Source organism: Pristis pectinata, chromosome 17 (assembly GCF_009764475.1).
Source record: "Pristis pectinata isolate sPriPec2 chromosome 17, sPriPec2.1.pri, whole genome shotgun sequence".
Taxonomy (NCBI): Eukaryota; Metazoa; Chordata; class Chondrichthyes; order Rhinopristiformes; family Pristidae; genus Pristis; species Pristis pectinata.
This window is the reverse complement of record NC_067421.1, coordinates 44,503,175-44,522,789: the sequence shown is the minus strand read 5'-3', so window position 1 is coordinate 44,522,789 and position 19,615 is coordinate 44,503,175. Positions and strand designations below refer to the sequence as shown.

Here is a 19,615-nt window from a genome sequence, read left to right as displayed (position 1 = left end):
TGAATTTAGGAGCCGAGAGGTATTGTTGCAGCTATATAGGTCACTGGTCAGACCCCACTTGGAGTACTGTGCTCAGTTCTGGTCGCCTCACTGCAGGAAGGACGTGGAAGCCATAGAAAGGGTGCAGAGGAGATTTACAAGGATGAGCCTGGAATGCGGAGCATGCCTTATGAAAGCAGGTTGAGGGAACTTGGCCTTTTCTCCTTGGAGGATGAGGAGGGGTATTGATCGGGTAGATAGTTAGAGGCTTTTCCCCAGGGCTGAAATGGTGGCCACAAGAGGACATAGGTTTAAGGTGCTGGGGAGTAGGTATAAAGGAGATATCAGGGGTAAGTTTTTTACTCAGAGAGCAGTGAGTGCATGGAATCGGCTGCCGGCAACTGTGGTGGAGGCGGATGCGATAGGGTCTTTTAAGACACTGTTGGATAGGTACATGGAGCTGAGAAAAATAGAGGGCTATGGGTAAGCCTAGTAATTTCTAGGTGAGGGACATGTTCGGCACAGCTTTGTGGGCTGAAGGGCCTGAATTGTGCTGTAGTTTCTCTATGTTTCTATGACAGCAGGAGCCAATACCAGGCCAGTGCCGGCAGCTGACACTGGGAGCCAACACTAGGAAGCGACACCAGGAGCTCACACCTGGAGCCCACACCAGGAGCCGATGCCAGGAGCCGACTCCAAGAGCCGACGCCAGGAGCCGACTCCAAGAGCCGAAACCAGACCACTGCTGGGAGCTGACACCAGGAGCCAACTCCAGGCCAGTGCTGGGAGCTGACATCGGGAACTGACTCCAGGAGCCAGCACCGGGGGCCGACACCAGGACCTGACACCAGGCCAGTGCCAGGAGCTGACACCAGGGGCCGACACCGGGAGCCAACACCTGGAGGTGACACCAGGAGCCGACACCAGGCCAGTGCTGGGAGCTGACACTGGGAGCTGACAGCAGGAGCTGAAAGCAGGAGGTGACACCAGGAGCCGAAAGCAGGAGGTGACACCAGGAGCCGACACCGGGAGCTGACACCAGGCTAGTGCCAGGAGCTGACACTGGGAGCCGACACCAGAATCCGACAGCAGGAGGTGACACCAGGAGCTGACACCAGGCCAGTGCCGGGAGCTGACACCAGGGGCCGACACCGGGAGCCGACACCACCATGAGGGAGGGACTGTGCTGAGTGCCCAGGCTGACAGTGGACGGATTGGAATATCTGATTAACTGGCACCTGTCAAGCCCGATACCTGCCAATAACCAAGCCTTTACTGCATACACCAGACCCAACGACATCTCAGCACCTCAGATAACTCACAGTCAGGCACTGGTACCAATAACATACACAAATGCACTTGCAGACAAAACACAGCTTTACCTTCAAATTGGTCTTTGCTTCCTTCCTCTTGATCCATTTTAAGGCCTGTTGCTGAGGATCAATGCAGAGTGGGAAGCGACTGGCCTGTGTTGTAAGAATTCCATTCTGAACAGAGAGCTCATCAGGTGGCAAGCCTTCCGAGCCCCACCTGAAACCATAAGGATAAAATATAAACCTTAAATCTGAAAATAATTATGATTTATCTCTAAATTAGAAAATGTTCATAAACTAGGTATCATATCTTAGTATCACTACTGCTCTGCCCATGACTGCAAGAAACTGCAGAGAGTTGTTCTGTCGCCCTTTTTCTCTCCTTACCTCTGACTCAACCCCCGGGGGATCTGCTCTCTCCTCCTCCCCCGCACCTGCCTATCACTATCTCCTACCTGCATCTACCTATCACCACCCTGTGCCCACCCCACCTCCCCTCTTTTGTCCACCTATCACTGCTCTGCTTTTCCCTCCTATATACTGGGCTTCCCTTTTTCCTATCCTCAGTCCTGAAGAAGGGTCCTGACCCAAAATGTTGACCACCTGCTTTTCTCCACAGATTCTGCCTGGCCTGCTGAGTTCCTGCAGTTGTTTTTCATCATAGTGTTTTTCATCAGAGAGTTGTGGACACAGCTCAGCACATCACAGAAACCAGCCTCCCCTGCATGGACTCTGTCCACATTTCTCACTGCCTCGGTAAAGCAGCCAACATAATCAAAGACCCCACTCACCCCAGACATTCTCTCTTCTCCCCCCTCCCATCAGGCAGAAGATACAAAAGCCTGAAAGCACGTACCCCCAGGCTCAAGAACATCTTCTACTCCACTGTTGTAAGACTACTGAACAGTCCCCTAGTACGATAAGATGGACTCTTGACCTCACAATCTACCTTGTTATGGCCTTGCACCTCATTATCTGCCTGCACTGCACTTTCTCTGTAGCTGTAACACTTTATTTTGCATTCTGTTATTGTTTTCCCCTGTACTACCTCGAAGCACTGTGTAATGTAATGATCTGTATAGACAGTGTGCAAGACAAGTTTTCACAGTACCTCGGTACAAGTGACAATAATAAACCAATTTACATTCCTCAAAGTGTGGCAGCTCTTGCAAACTGTTAGTCCACAGCATGGCACATACCTAAAGACAACACTGTGACTAATAAATGGCTTAAATAATTCCTGCTGCTGTTCCCAGTCAAATGAATAAATGTGAAGAAATCAAAAGGTTGCAGAAGATACCACTGAAGAACAAGTAATCAGCAGAAACATACCCATCTCATCGCTTTTCTTTCTTCCAAATCAATCAACTGGAAAGCAACAAGAGCTACAGAAAAAAATTGTTCAAATAATTTCTTTGCATTGTTGTTTTGTTAAAGATGGGACGAAAGATTAAAAAGTTTGACGAAGGATGAACATAGGTAGCCAGGACAGGGAAGGGAAGAGTGTGAGGTCACAGCTTTGTCTGGGCTGGGAAAGGAGAATGGGGATTGCAAGACTGGCAAAGACAGGTCTCTAAAGCTAAGTGTGGGTTGGAATACCTTTTTTAATCCATCTTTCAGGATCTGGGTGTTGTACCTAAATGCCCTTGAGAAGGCGGTAGTAAGCCATCTTCTGGAACTGCTGTACTGCTACCGGTGAAGGTGCTCCCACAGGGCTTTGGACAGGGACTGCTAAGATTTGGAATCTGCAATGATCTATAGCCATTTAGAGAATCATGGCCTGATGAGGGACAGCCAGCATGGCTTTGTGAAGGGCAGATCATGTCTCACAAACCTGATAGGGTTCTTTGAGGAGGTGACCAAACAGATTGATGAGGGTAGTGCAGCAGATGTAGTCTACATGGATTTTAGTAAGGCATTTGACAAGGTTCCACATGGTAGGCTTCTTCAGAAGGTCAGAAGGCATGAGATCCAGGGAAGCTTGGCTGTGTGGATTCAGAATTGGCTTGCCTGTAGAAAGCAGAGGGTTGTGGTGGAGGCAGTTCATTCAGATTGGAGGGCTGTGACTAGCGGTGTCCCACAAGGATCGGTTCTGGGACCTTCACTTTTCGTGATTTTTATTAATGACTTGGATGAGGGGGTAGAAGGGTGGGTTGGCAAGTTTGCAGATGACACAAAGGTTGATGGTGTTGTGGATAGTGTAGAGGATTGTCGAAGATTGCAGAGAGACATTGATAGGATGCAGAGCTGGGCTGACAAGTGGCAGATGGAGTTCAATCCAGAGAAGTGTGAGGTGGTACACTTTGGAAGGACAAACTCCAAGGCGGAGTACAAAGTTAATGGCAGGATTCTGGGTAGTGTGGAGGAGCAGAGGGATCTGAGGGTTCATATCCACAGATCCCTGAAAGTTGCCTTACAGGTGGATGGGGTAGTTAAGAAAGCTTATGGGATGTTAGCTTTCATAAATCGAGGGATTGAGTTTAAGAGCTGCGAGGTAATGATGCAGCTCTACAAAACTCTGGTTAGACCTCACTTAGAGTGCTGTGTCCAGTTCTGGTCACCTCATTATAGGAAGAATGTGGAAGCGTTGGAAAGGGTGCAGAGGAGATTTACCAGGATGCTGCCTGGTTTAGAGACTATGCATTATGAGGAGAGACTAAGGGAGCTAGGGCTTTACTCTTTGGAGGGGAGGAGGATGAAAGGAGACATGATAGAGGTGTACAAAATATTAAGAGGAATAGATAGAGTGGACAGCCAGCGCCTCTTTCCCAGGGCACCAATGCTCAATACAAGAGGGCATGGCTTTAAAGTAATGGGTGGGAAGTTCAAGGGATATATCAGAGGAAGGTTTTTTTACCCAGAGAGTGGTTGGGGCATGGAATGCGCTGCCTGGGGCGGTGGTGGAGGCAGGTACATTGGTCAAATTCAAGAGATTACTAGATAAGCATATGGAGGAATATAAAATAAAGGGATATGTGGGAGGAAGGGGTTAGATAGTCTTAGGTGAGGTTTAAAGGTCAGCACAACATTGTGGGCCGAAGGGCCTGTATTGTGCTGTACTGTTCTATGTTCTATGATGAAGGACTGCAATATATTTCCAAATCAGGATGGTGTGCAACTTGCAGGAGGGCCTGAAGTTGGTGGTGTTCCCATGTGCCTGTCCAGCTTGGTGATGGTGATTGTGGGTTTAGGTGGTGTTGATGGAGTCGTCCAGGCAAGTAACTTTAGTGCATTTTGTAGATGGTACACACTGCTCCCACTGTGTGGTAGTAGTGGAGGGAATGAGGTAACATAGCTGGTCGGTATTGCAGAGATGGAAACAATGATTGTTGTTAAATTTAAGAATCTACTTAGAATCAAACAAGACATGGAGATTTCAGTAGATCTGCTTCAGACAGTGGCCAGGGAGGATTTAGTCAATGCCCAATTGCTGCCAGCTCACATTGCTCCCCAGAATTCAAGCAGTTGGAAGATCTGAATCAGTTTTGGTCTCTAGAAAGTTAATCAGAAGCCTGCAGCACCTGCTGTGCTGAATGTGATTGTGAGTATAGTTCTGAGGTGGTGCAGTACCACAACAACGTTATGTCTTTGTACTTAATTGCTGTGAAACATCTCAAATGTCCCAGATTGTGAGAAATACTATAGAACAGCTAATCTTTGAATCTTTGTTATGAAACCATAATCAGAGAATGAAAGTGGACCACAGTCAATTTGCCAGATACAAGTGTCTAGCTTTCAGCAGCAGAGGCACATTATGTCTAAGCAGTAACTTAACAATAGATGTACAGTGATGGGACAGACCTGCTGATTTCAACTTCATCCGTAAGTATGCTTTCCAGACGAAATGGTTGACTCAGTGGAATTTCATGCTGCAGTACATCACCCTGCCATTTGTCATAAATCATTTCATGGCGGAACTCAGAGCTGAAGGCTCCTTCATAACTCAGGAACGCAGCACAAATCAGGCAGTCTCCCAGTAGTTTCACCCTCCGGACCTTTAGATCTTCTAGGTCCTTTGTCCAGCTGTTTGGGGACAATTAAAGGTAAATGCCAACATCATTATGCTTATACTTCAGTGAGATTTCTAAACACCACGTTTAATGAAGTATCACAGTTGAGTCTAAACAACAGATTATAATCCATTCTAAAAAAAACTGATATGTGAATTTCTGTTTGTGTTGGAAAAATTTGCCAAATTATGAGCACAGTTGAGCTATTCTTGCTGTTCCTGGATCTTCTGCAGATCAGGTTTGCCTTTAGTTCTACCAAACACCCAGACTGCACAAAAAATTGGTCTTGTGCTTAACTCTTTGGTAACCAGTTCAAATGCTACCCAACAAAAGCTCATGGACTTGAAATGTTAACTCTCTTGCTCCACTGATGCTGCTCGACCTGATGAATTTCCAGAATTTCTGCTCTTCAGGTTTCCACCATCCACAAATTTTCAGCTTGGTGCTGGGTGTGTGGATAAATGAGCAGCTCAAACTGCACCTCTGCTTTGTGATGGGCCCATCAGTTCATTTACCTACCTGGAGGTGTGCTCCACTGAGCACCTTCTCCTCTGTACTCTTCCCTTGGTTACTGTCTCACTGCTTTCCAGCAACTTCCTCTGCATAAAAAATCATTCAACTACAGTTGATGTTAAAGATGATTTTTTGCTTCACTTCAGTGGTAATGAAATACGAGAATCTAAAGCTGGCTATTGATTTACTGTCCACTTTACCAGCCAGCACCAATTTATATCTGCTGACTTTGATGGGCTGAACTCACCGCACATTTTCAGAGCCCAGCCCAGAAATGAGCTTGTCTGCTGCCACCAATCGGCGCTCCATGATTTCTGCTTCTTCCTGCAGCTGCAGCTTTTCTCTCATCGCAGCCTCATAGCGTTCACTGAGTGCTTGAAGCTCCTGCTGGATGGCTGCCAGCTCTGCCTGGATCTTCTCTAGATCACGCTTGCTCTGATGGTAATTACGTTCCAACCTGGCTACCTACAGAAGGAACAAGCACATCCAGTTGACCTTCCATTCCAGATTCAACAGACCAGTGTGCAGGACCAACAATTAAACATGATTGCCAGGCAAACACAAAAGATCGGAACGTTAGCAAAAAGTACAGTGGCTTTGCTGAGGGTGAAATACCTTCTCTCGTTTCGGTTTGATTTCCCTGGCTACATCACAGTAGCCCATGACGGCTTCAACAAACTTTAACATCCCAGCACCTGCTCTGCTGATGGCCTGCATTTCATCAAATGATGTATTCAGATTCTTGAGAAAACCTACAAGTAGAGTTTGTACAAAACTAGTTATTTTTGAGAATGCAGACCACAAAGAGGCTAAATATGTTCATTTGTGAATAAAAAAAGTCTAAAAATCTGATAGAATCTGAAGTGAGATTGCTGTGAGTTCTGTCCGAGTATTGGGCTGCTTAGATTTCTTGTACTGACAGGGTAAGGCCAGAACTCCTGTCGGGATAAGCTATAAATGAAGTCATCCAGTTGATAGATTAATGAGGGAAATTAGAGAGAGAGAAAATGTGAACAAAGGAATATTAGAACTGTTGGAAAAGCCTAATAGCTCAGGCTCCAGTACTGCTGTCAACTAGATAAGATGTTTTCAACCTGTGGACCGCGGACCCCTGGGAGTCCACGGCGGGTTGCCAGGGGGTCCGCGAGCAAGCCAAGAAAAAAATGGAAAAGCGACCTGTTACAAAGACGTAGCTTACTTGCTTGCTCCAGTTTTCCACTATTCAGAAAATTGGCCACATCTCTTCTACCTGTTATAGGCGACAATCTTAGAGACTTAGACGGTGTTCCCTTCTGGTAAGCTGCCGCTTAATATTCGATTTGTGTAGTCAGAGTAGTCAGTAGTGTTCACTACTCACTACTATTCTGTTGTGCACTGTAGTGTTAGCGAGACTGAGTGACGTTGTTGGTGTGCCTTAATAATATTGCTTACTTACCGCGCATTTACGCCACAGTGACGTCACTGTTAAATGAAAAGTGTGCAAGCGTGTAAATTTTAGATTAATTTTGATAATTTTGTTTATCAGTAATAGTAATTAAACTGTCCAGCGTGTATCGCTGAGTATGGAAAGCTGACCAGAAACTGGAAGATTCTGATGACGAAAGGGATAAGGGTGACCGAAAGAGCAAACAACGCAAGTACGATCCAGAATACATTTCATATGGCTTCATCACAGTGGGGACAAATGCGGACCAACCTCTCTGTGTTGTGTGTTTGCAAACACTGTCCAACGATGCAATAAAACCAGTGAAATTGAAGCGCCATTTAACAACAGTGCATCCAGACATTGCCAGGAAGCTGAAGGAATATTTTGAGCGCAAAAGGAGCTGTACCTCAAGCAGAAAGGCAAAATGACAGCCTGCGCCACTGTAAATGAGAAGGCTCTTCGCGCATCATATTTGGTAGCACTATGAATAGCACGTTCCAGAAAGCCTCACACAACTGGAGAAGAGCTTATACTGCCTGCAGCAGTAGATATGTGCGAAGTTGTACTGGGAAAAGAATCCAGTCAAAAACTGAAAGCCATTCCACTGTCTGATAACACAGTAAGCAGAAGAATTGGCGATATGGTGGAAGATATGCAAAGCCAGCTGATAGCACGTCTTCAACGAGTCAGATTTGCGATTCAGCTCGATGAAAGTACTGATGTTGCCAGTGCTGCGCAGTTGTTGGTTTATGTTCGATATTGCTGGGAAGGAGAGGCTTTGGAGGACTTCCTGTTTTGCAAGGCGCTCCCAGGGCGTACAACCAGTGAAGAACTTTTCCGTGTGCTTGACACTTTATTTGTACAATCGGCATTGGCGTGGACACAGTGTATTGGAGTATGCATGGATAGTGCTGCCACAATGATGGGACGGAAGTTGGGTCTATTCGCACGAGTGAAAGTAGCTCCACATGTAGCAGCAACCCACTGCATGATTCACCGTGAGGCTTTGGCTGCAAAGGATATGGATGAAAATCTTGCGAATGTGTTTTCCACATGCATTAAAATCATTAACTTTATCAAAGACAGGCCGCTCAGTCATCGTTTGTTTGAAAACATATGCCGTGAAATGGAAGCCGAGCATAAGCGTTTGTTGCTACATACAGAAGTCAGATGGCTGTCACGAGGCCACGTTGTGCAGCGTGTATATGAATTGCGAGATGAACTGCTCATTTTTCTAAATGAGCATAACGGATCATTGGCACAGTTCTTGACAGATGAGACGTGGGTTGCCAGATTAGCTTATCATGCAGATATTTTCAACAGTTTGAACAGCTTAAATTTATCATTGCAAGGACCTGGCTCAAATGTTCTGAAAACACATGACAAAATCAATGCCTTCCAGTGAAAACTCCGTAACTGGAAGGGAAGATGCGAGCAAGGCGTCTATGATATGTTTCCGTTGCTGGCTGACTTTCTGACAGTGAACAAGACTAAGACAAAGGCCATTGCGAGCACCGTTTTGAACCATATTCAACAGCTGTCACATTACTTCCATGAGTATTTCGGCGACAATGACACCAGCATGTTTGATTGGATTCGAAATCCGTTTGAATGCATGCTTACTGATTTAACTGGATGGGAACAAGAAGAATTGGCCGAACTGTCATCTGACAGGACTTTGCGCTTGCAGTTCAACCGAATGTCACTGTTGTCGTTCTGGATAGCATGTTCCCAAGAGTATCCACTGCTGTCCGGCATAGCCATCAATGTTCTGTTACCATTTGCAACCACTTACTTGTGTGAAATAGCATTTTCTGCAGTCACTGCCATGAAAACCAAATACAGATCAAGACTGAATATTGAGGATGACATACACGTATGTTTGTCGCACACACCACCACGTTTGGACAAACTCTGCAGTGCAAAACAGGCACAACCTTCACATTGAACTGAACACTGAAAGACACCGCTGGTAATTATCGGTGATTGAAATAGTCACTATTTCAATAGGGCCTGTGTGCAGTAATTTAAGTGTTGTATGCATGAATTATCGATTGTTTGATTTTGTGGGCTTTGGGGGTCTGTCATCTAACAAGGACATGTTCTGGGGGTCCGCAGCATGAAAAAGGTTGAAAACCACTGAACTAGATGACTTCATTTATATCTTATCTCTATGGCAACTGTGGCCTCACCCTGAAGAGATATTCCTTTTACCCTATGCAACTTAAAACTAGCTTCTTTCTTCTTAGTTTAATGAAGAGCCCTCAATCCTTCCCTAGATGCTGCCTGACCTGCTGAAGGTTTACAGTACTTTGTTTCTTTGCCTGAAATAATGGAGTACACCTGGTCATATTCTATTAGGGAAATTTAAAGATCTGAATACAGTTCAAGATTCTGGAGTTAAATTCCTGGTCTTGTAAAAGATACGATGCGGCTGTCAGGTTACCTATCGCTCTGCTGCCCTCATCCAATTTGGCCTCAGTGTAACTTCAGACACACAGCAATGAGGCTCAGTCTCAATTACCCATTTAGGTGGCCAAGCAAGCCCCTCAACAGTATCAAACTGTTAATGATGAGCCATCTAGGCCTTGCCAGCCAGACACACACATCCAGAATTTATTAACTCAAAAGGGGCCAACAGAGATGTTAAGGACACCAGCCGCAGAAATAGGTTGGGTCAAGTAACATTTCACCCTCAACGTTCTTTATCACAAATAGGTTTAAAGGTGTACAGATTGGCTCCCAGCCAGGCTGATGGTATGGGAGTTTCTAGTTGTCCCTGGTCACACTAACACCAACTGCTGCCGTGCACATCAGTTCGATCAGCAGAGGGCACAATAAGCCATGTAATTCTGATCCCTGATTACTAAAGCTACCGCAGCTTCTGCTGGGAATTTACCTTTCACTGTTTTGACCTGTGTCTGCCCAATAGCATCACAATCCATTTCCATCAAGCTCTTGAGGAAGTTTGCTTCTGACATCATGCCTTTGGCTGATTTCCAATTAATCTCTTTGTAACCTCGCATCACAAGGATACATTCACAAACTGTCTGCACTTGTCTGGGAGGCTTTGCGAATGACCTTTTTAATTTAAAAACAGACAAAATATTAATTCCTGAAATAAAACAATCCTCACCAACTTTCTGCATAGGCACAGCAAGTAGTTAGGAAAGGTAACAGAAAACAAATAAAACGGCGGATGCTGTAATCTGAAACACGAACAGAAGTGCTGGAAGGACTCAGTCAGTAAATCAGCATCTGTCCAAACCAGTTAACGTTTTGGGTCAGCGACCCTTCCTCAGGACAGAATGCTATTGTTTATTTAAAGGGCTATCTTCCAGGGCAGGAGGGATCTTTACAAATGGGGCGATTTGCACCTGAACTGAAGGGGGACCAATATCCTTGCAGGAAGGTTTGCAAGTGCTGCTCAGGGGGGTTTAAACTAGAGTTGCAGGGGGGTGGGAACCAGAGTGGCAGGGCAGCAAGTGGACAGGCTGTGGGGAAAGTAGATGTTAAGGCTACAAGCAAAGATGGAAATTGAAAGGTTGAGCGTGGTGGGACTGATGTTCTGAGTTGCGTCTATTTCAATGCAAGGAGTATTGCAGGTAAGGCAGATGAACTTAAGACAAGACATCTTTATTATTCACATGTACATCGAAACACACAGTGAAATGCACCTTTTGTGCAGAGTGTTCTGGGGGCAGCCCGCAAGTGTTGCCACACACACTAGAGTGTGGATCCATATGTTGAATTATGATGTTGTAGCCATTAGTGAGACTTGGTTGCAGGAGGGGCAGGACTGGCAGCTCAATGTTCTGGGGTTCTGTTGTTTTTGACATGATAGAGGGGGAGGTATTAAAGGGGGAGGGGTGGCATTACTCATCAGGGAAAGTGTCACGGCAGTGCTCGGAGAGAACATACTAGAGGGCTCGATGACCAAGGCAATTTGGGTGGAACTGAGGAATAAAAAAGGGATGACCATGTGAATGGGACTATATTATAGACCTCCCAATAGTCAGTGGGATTTAGTGGAACAAATCTTTAGAGAGATAGCAGACAGTTGCAGGAAATATAAAGTTGTGATAGAAGGTGATTTTAACTTTCCACATATTGACTGGGACTCCAATACTGTAAAAGGACTGGATGGGATTGAGTTTGTCAAATGTGTTCAAGAAAGTTTCCTTAATCAATGTGTAGAGGTCCCAACTAAAGAGAGCGTGATACTGGATCTCCTCTTAGGGAATGAGACAGGGCAAGTGACAGAAGTGTGTTTAGGGGAACACTTTGGATCCAGTGATCATATTCCAAGATAATTATGGAAAAGGATAGGACTCGTCCTATGGTTAAGATTCTAAACTAGAGGAAGGCCAATTTTGATGGCATCAGAAGGGATCTGTCAGGCATGGATTGGGATAGGTTGTTTTCCGGAAAAGAGATGCTTGGTAAGTGGGAGGCCTTCAAGAGCAAAATATTGAAAGTACAGAATCTGTACGTTCCTGTTGGGATAAAAGACAAGGCTAACAGGTTTAGGGAACCTTGGTTATCGAGGGATATTGAGACCCTGGTAAAGAAAAAGGAGGTGCATATCAGTTATAGGCAGTTAGGATCAAAAGAGGCGCTTGAGGAGTATAAGGAATGCAAGAGAACACTTAGAGACTTTTTTTTAATAGGGTTTTTATAATAAGGTTTAGTTTATAAGGTTCTTTTTTATAAGTTTTTATAAAGTTTTAATCGGGAATAGTGGGGACTGGACTGCGCAGGTGCGTGACATCAGCAGGTAAGGCGCGGGCAGTTTAAAAAAGTAGGTAGAAAAAAAAACCGGAGGTTTCATGGGTTTTGCTTCAGCAGACATCAGGACTTTGGGACCGATAAGTTTTTCTTTTTTTTATATAGGGTTTTTATTATAAGGATTAGTTTTATAAGGTTCTTTTTTATAAGATTTTATAGAAGTTTTAATCGGGAATAGTGGGGACTGGACTGTGCAGGCATGTGACATCAGCAGGTAAGGCGCGGGCAGTTTAAAAAGCAAACCGCCATATCCAGCGGGCAGTGTTGGAGTGCACAGTGGAGTGAGAGGGAGCAGAGTGTTTTGGGCTTTGGCTCAAGGGGCTTCGGCGTAGAGGGGCGAGGAAAGGTAGGTGACTTGAGTTAAGGAAGGAGTATGAGGGCAGTTTCCTGTACTCGGTGTCAGATGTGGGAGTTCCCGGAGCCTCCCGGCCTCCGGGATGGCTACATCTGCACCTGGTGTGTTGAGCTGCAGCTCCTGAGGGACTGAGGGACTGTGTTAGGGAACTGGAGATGCAGTTCGATGACCTTCCTCTGGTCAGGGAGAGTGAGGAGGTGATAGAGAGGAGTTATAGGCAGGTGGTCACATCAGGACCATCGGAATCAGGCAATTGAGTCACAGTCAGGAGGGAGAAGGGGAAGAGTCAGGTACCAGAGAATACCCCTGTGGCTGTACCCCTTGACAATAAGTACTCCTGCTTGAGTACCACTGGGGGAGACAACCCAATCCTGGGGGAAGCAACAGTGGCAGTGTCTCTGGCACAGAGTCTTGCTCTGTGGCTCAGAAGGGTAGAGAAGGAGAGAGGAGGGCACTAGTGATAGGGGACTCTATAGTTAGGTGGGCAGACAAGTGATTCTGTGGACGCAGGAAAGAAACTCGGAAGGTAGTTTGCCTCCCAGGTGCCAGGGTCCGGGATGTTTCAGATCGCGTCCAAGATATCCTGAAGGGGGAGGGAGAACAGCCAGAGGCCGTGGTACATATTGGTACCAACGACATAGGTAGGGAAAGGAATGAGGTCCTGAAAAGAGACTATAGAGAATTAGGAAGGAAGGTTGAGGAGCAGGACCTCAAAGGTAGTAATTTCCAGATTACTGCCTGTGCTAAGTGACAGTAGGTATAGGAACAGAATGAGGAGGAAGTTAAATGCGTGGCTGAGGGATTGGAGTAAGGAGCAGGGATTCAGATTTCTGGATCATTGGGGCCTCTTTTGGGGCAGGTATGACCTGTTCAAAGAGGATGGGTTGCACTTGAATCCCAGGGGGACCAATATCCTGGCAGGGAGGTTTGCTAAGGCTACTGGGGAGAGTTTAAACTAGAATTTTTGGGGGGTGGGACCTGAACTGGAGAGACTGGGGAAGAGGTGTTTGGCTCTCAAATAGAGAAAGCTAGTAGTAGGTATGATAGGTAGGTGATAGAGAAGGGATGTGCTCAGACAGGTTTGAGATGTGTCTATTTTAACACAAGCAGTATTGTGAACAAGGCGGATGAGCTTAGAGCTTGGATCAATACTTGGAGCTATGATATTGTGGCCATTACGGGGGCTTGGATGGCTCAGGGACTGGAATGGTTGCTTCAAGTGCCAGGTTTTAGATGTTTCAGAAAGGACAGGGAGGGAAGCAAAAGAGGTGGGGGAGTGGCACTGTTGATCAGAGATAGTGTCACGGCTGCGGAAAAGGTGGACGTCATGGAGGGACTGTCTACGGAGTCTCTGTGGGTGGAGGTTAGGGACAGGAAGGGGTCAATAACTTTACTGGGTGTTTTTTATAGACCGCCCAATAGTTACAGGGATACTGAGGAGCAGATAGGGAAGCAGATCCTAGAAAGGTGTGAGAATAACAGAGTTGTTGTGATGGGAGATTTTAATTTCCCAAACATCAATTGGTATCTCCAGACATTGAGGGGTTTAGATGGGGTGAAGTTTGTTAAGTGTGTTCAGGAAGGATTCTTAACACAATATGTAGATAGGCCTACAAGAGGAGAGGCTGTGCTTGATCTGGTATTGGGAAATCAACCTGGTCAGGTGTCAGATCTCTCAGTGGGTGAACATTTTGGTGATAGTGATCATAATTCTATCTCCTTTACGTTAGCACTGGAGAGAGATAGGAACAGACAGACTAGAAAGGCGTTTACTTAGAGCAAAGGGAATTATGAGGCTCTCAGGCAGGAAATTGGAAGATTAAATTGGGAACAGATGTTCTCAGGGAAAAGTACGGAAGAAATGTGGCAAATATTCAGGGAATATTTGTGTGGAGTTCTGCATAGGCATGTTCCAATGAGACAGGGGAGTCACGAGAGGATACAGGAACCGTGGTGTACAAAGGATATAATAAATCTAGTCAAAAGGAAAAGGAAAGCTTACAAAAGGTACAGAGAGCTAGGTCATGTTAGAGATCTGGAAGAGTATAAGGCTAACAGGAAGGAGCTTAAGAAGGAGATTAGGAGAGCCAGAAGGGGGCATGAGAAGGCCTTGGCGGGCAGGATTAAGGAAAACCCCAAGGCATTCTACAGTATGTGAAGAGCAAGAGGATAAGATGCGAAAGGATAGGGCCTATCAAGTGCAGCAGTGGGAAAGTGCGTATGGATCTGGAAGAAATAGCGGAGGTACTTAATGAATACTTTACCTCAGTATTCACTATGGAAAAAAGATCTGGGGGATTGTAGTGGGGACTTGCAGTGGGCTGAAAAGCTTGAGCATGTAGATATTAGGAAGGAGGAGGTGATGAAACTTTTGGAAAGCATCAAGTTGGATAAGTCGCCGGGACTGGATGAGATGTACCCCAGGCTGCTGTGGGAGGCGAGGGAAGAGATTGCAGAGCCTCTGACGATGATCTTTGCATCGTCGATGGAGACAGGAGAGGTTCTGGAAGATTGGAGGGTTGTGGATGTTGTTCCCTTATTCAAGAAAGGGAGTAGGGATAGCCCAGGAAATTATAGACCAGTGAGTCTCACCTCAGTGGTTGGTAAGCTGATGGAGAAGATCCTGAGAGGCAGGATTTATGAACATTTGGAGAGGTATAATATGATTAGGAATAGTCAGCATGGCTTTGTCAAGGGTAGGTCCTGCCTTACGAGCCTGATTGAATTTTTTGAGGATGTGACTAAACAAATCGATGAAGGGAGAGCAATAGATGTAGTGTATATGGATTTCAGCAAGGCGTTTGATAAGGTACCCCATGCAAGGCTTATTGAGAAAGTAAGGAGGCATGGGATCCAAGGGGACATTGCAGTGTGGATCCAGAACTGGCTGGCCCACAGAAGGCAAAGAGTGGTTGTCGAAGGGTCATATTCTGCGTGGAGGTCAGTGACCAGTGGTGTACCTCAGGGATCTGTACTGGGACCCTTGCTTTGTGATTTTTATAAACGACCTGGATGAGGAAGTGGAGGGGTAAGTTTGCGGATGACACGGAGGTTGGGGGTGTTGTGGATAGTTTGGAGGGCTGTCAGAGGTTACAGAGGGACATAGATAGGATGCAAAGTTGGGCTGAGAAGTGGCAGTTGCAGTTCAACCCAGATAAGTGTGAAGTGGTTCATTTTGGTAGGTCAAATATGATGGCAGAATATAGTATTAATGGTAGGACTCTTGGCGGTGTGGAGGATCAGAGGGATCTTGGGGTCCGAGTCCATAGGACGCTCAAAGCAGCTGTGCAGGTCGACTCTGTGGTTAAGGCGGCATATGATGTATTGTCCTTCATCAATCAGGGAATTTAATTTAGGAGCTGAGAGGTATTGTTGCAGCTATATAGGTCCCTGGTCAGACCCCACTTGGCTTCTGGTCACCTCACTACAGGAAGGATGTGGAAGCCATAGAGAGGGTGCAGAGGAGATTTACTAGGATGCTGCCTGGAATGCAGAGCATCCCTTATGAAAGCAGGTTGAGGGAACTCGGCCTTTTCTCCTTGGAGCGACGGAGGATGAGGGGGGACCTGATAGAGGTTTATAAGATGATGAGAGATACTGATTGGGTAGATAGTCAGAGGCTTTTCCCCAGGGCTGAAATGGTGGCCACGAGAGGACATAGGTTTAAGGTGCTGGGAAGTAGGTATAGAGGAGATGTCAGGGGTAAGTTTTTTACTTAGAGAGTGATGAGTGCGTGGAATGGGCTACCGGCAACGGTGGTGGAGGTGGATACGATAGGGTCTTTTAAGAGACTGTTGGATAGGTACATGGAGCTGAGTAAAATAGAGGGCTATGGGTAAGCCTAGTAATTTCTAGGGTAGGGACATGTTCGGCACAGCTTTGTGGGCTGAAGGGCCTGAATTGTGCTGTAGTTTCTCTATGTTCTATGTTTCTAGAAATCAGGAGGGCAAAAAGAGGACATGATGTTGCTCTGACAGACAAGGTGAAAGAAAATCTGAAGGGTTTCTATATTAAGAACAAAAGGATAGCAAGGGACTAAATTGGTCCTCTTGAAGATCAGCGTGGTCATCTATGCGTGGAGCCGAAAGAGATGGGGGAGATTTTAAATGGATTTTTTGCATCTGTGTTTACTCGGGAGACAAACACAGAGTCTATAGAACTGAGGAAAAAGAGTAGTGAGGTCATGGACCATATCCGGATTACGGAAGAGGAGGTGATTGCTGTGTTGGGGCAAATTAGGGTGTATAAATCCCCAGGGCCTGATGAGGTCTCCCCTCAGACTTTGTGGGAGGATAGTGCAGAAATTGCAAGGGCCCTGGCAGAGTTATTTAAAACGTCCTTTGCCACGGGTGAGGTGCCAGAGGACTGGAGGATAGCTAATGTTGTTCCGTTGTTCAAGAATTATAGGCTGGTGAGCCTGATGTCAGTTATTGCAAGGTAAATTATTGGAAGGTATTCTGAGGGACAGGATATACAAGTATTTGGATAGACAGGGCCTGATTGGGGATAGTCAACATGGCCTTGTGCGTGGCAGGTCATATCTAACCAATCTAATAGAGTTACTTGAGGAGATTACCAGGAAGGTTGATGAAGGGAAGGCAATGGACGTTGTCTACATGGACTTTAGCAAGGCCTTTGACAAAGTCCCACATGGGCGGCTGCTCCAGAAAATTAAGTCACTGGGCATTCAGGTTGAAATAGTCAATTGGATTCAATCTTTGCTTAGTGGGAGAAGCCAGAGAGTGGTAGTAGATGGTTGTCTCTCTGATTGGAGGCCTGTGACTAGTGGTGCGCCGCAGGGATCGGTGTTGGGTCTGTTGTTGTTTATCATCTATATTAATGATTTAGATGATAATGTGGTAAACTGGATCAGTAAATTCGCAGATGACACTAAGATTGGGGGCATAGTGGACAGCAAGGAAGGCTATCAAAGCTTGCAGCGTGATCTTGACCAGCTGAGAAAATGGGCTGAAAAATGGCAGATAGAATTTAATGCAGACAAGTGTGAGGTGATGCAATTTGGGTGGACAAACCAGGGTAAGAATTACACAGTGAATGGTAGGGCACAGAGGTGTGCGGTAGAACAAATGGACCTGGGAATACAGATCCATAATTCCTTGAAAGTGGCACAGCAGGTAGATAGGGTTGTAAAGAGAGCTTTTGGCACATTGGCCTTCATAAATCAGGGCCTTGAGTACAGGTGTTGGGATGTTATGTTGAAGTTGTATAAGATGTTGATGAGGCCAAATTTAGAGCATTGTGTGCAGTTCTGGCCACCTACCTACAGGAAAGATATCAATAAGCTTGAAAGAGTGCAGAGAAAATTTACACGGATGTTGCTGGGATTTAAGGACCCAAGTTACAGGGATAGTTGAATAGGTTAGGACTTTATTCCCTGGAGCGCACAAGAAAGAGGGGAGAAGTATACAAAATTATGAGGGATATAGATAGGGTGAATGCATGCAGGCTTTTTCCCCTCAGGTTGGGTGAGACGAGAATCACAGGACATAGGTTTAGGGTGAAAGGTGAAATGCATAAGGGAAATTAGAGGGGGAACTTCTTCACTCAGAGGGTGGTGCAAGTGTGGAACGAGCTGCCAGTGGAAGTGGTGGATGTGGGTTCAATTGTAACATTTAAGAGAAGTTTGGATAGGTACATGGATGAGAGAGGTATGGAGGGATATAGTCCGGGTGCAGATAGATGGGACTAGGCAGAAAACCAGGCCAGCATGAACTAGACGGGCCAAAGGGCCTGTTTTTGTGCTGTAGTGCTCTACGACTTTTTGCAATTCAGTACAAAAATAGTGAGAAATGTGCTTCAATTACATAGAGCATTGAAATAGTCTCCGGAGTATTGTGTATAGTATTGGTCTCAATTAATGCATCAACATCTTTCCTTAATTAATAAGATGTTAATGTACTGGAAACAGTTCATAGAGGGTTTCCTGAACTAAATCTGGAATGGATGTGTTGTCTTAAGAGGCAAGGTTGGACAGCTTGCATTAGAAGAGCAGAGGGGACTTGAGGCAGATAAGATCCTGATTACTCTTTGGTATTGGCATTGGTTTATTATTGTCACTTGTACTGAGGTATAGTGAAAAACTTGTCTTGCATACCGATCATACAGGTCAATTCATTACACAGTGGAGTTACATTGGGTTAGTACAGAGTGCATTGAAGGTGGACGTGGACAAATGGTTCCTGTTGTAGGAGATCCTAGCACCAGGAGTCACTCATTTACAACAGAGATGAGATGAATATTTATCACTGTTCCTCAAAGTATGGTGTGGTCCAGCATGTGAGAACTAAAGACAAATTTGCTGCTAATTACCTGATCTCAGTGACATCAGACTTGTCTAGACTCTGCAATGCCAGTCGGGCAGCCTCCAGGGCAGGCAAAGCCTCAGCCAAGGCATTCTCTGCTTCTTGCTTCTCCACCGCTATCACCTTATTCTGTTCCTCTATCTCAGCAGCCTTCTCTTCTGCCAGCTTTCTCTTCTCTTCCGCTGAAAAATGCACACATATGGAACTGTAAATCGGTACTTGTTTATGCTTCTGACAGTATTTCATCTGGTAAAGTTCAGTGATAGCTTACACAGACTAAAGACAGCCGACAGCCAAATCCACAAGTCGTTTTGGGTATTTGTAAAAAATGACGCATTCATTGAAATCCTTTACTTCCTGGTGGACATTACATTCTCTTAACAAATGGTTATTCACTAAACATTTACAAATATTGGAAAAACTGTGCATGCGTACAAGACTGGCGGAACAGGTAAACTATAGGTCAGAGATGACCTGATTGAAAGCTGTGTGGGGCTCACTACCCCTCTTGTTCCCATGTACAACTGACTATTTACTTTAAAAAAAATGACTGGCTAAATAAGTCCCAAAAATCTTCAAAGTTCTAGCTTCTCAGTGTAGGTTGAATCATTTCGAGCTGGGCAATCACATTAGAACACAGACCAGTACAGCACAGGAACAGGCCCTTCAGCCCACCTTGTCCACGTCGACCATGATACCAATCTAGTCCCATCTGCCTACACTTGGTCCACTTCCCTGTTCATGTGTCTGTCTTCATGCTTTTTAAACATTGCTTTCATATCTGTTTCTACCACCACCTTTAGCAGCATGTTCCAGGCACCCACCACTTCTTATGTAATAAACTTTCCCTGCACATCTCCTTTAAACTTTCCACCTCTCACCTTAAGCCTATGCCCTCTGCCATTCAA

The 19,615-nt window shown here is 45.5% G+C and overlaps 1 protein-coding gene across 1 annotated transcript in view; it reads right to left on the bottom strand.

The window, feature by feature from the left end:
- Nucleotides 1-19,615, bottom strand: part of dnah10 (dynein axonemal heavy chain 10) — a 285,578-nt gene that overhangs the window by 77,586 nt on the left and 188,377 nt on the right. The window contains exons 57-62 of the mRNA XM_052032383.1: nt 18,715-18,889; nt 10,141-10,322; nt 6,431-6,567; nt 6,063-6,280; nt 5,094-5,315; nt 1,362-1,509 (exon numbers count right to left, since the gene is read on the bottom strand). Of these exons, the coding sequence (XP_051888343.1) occupies nt 1,362-1,509; nt 5,094-5,315; nt 6,063-6,280; nt 6,431-6,567; nt 10,141-10,322; nt 18,715-18,889 (1,082 nt within the window). The remainder of the gene's footprint in view (nt 1-1,361; nt 1,510-5,093; nt 5,316-6,062; nt 6,281-6,430; nt 6,568-10,140; nt 10,323-18,714; nt 18,890-19,615) is intronic.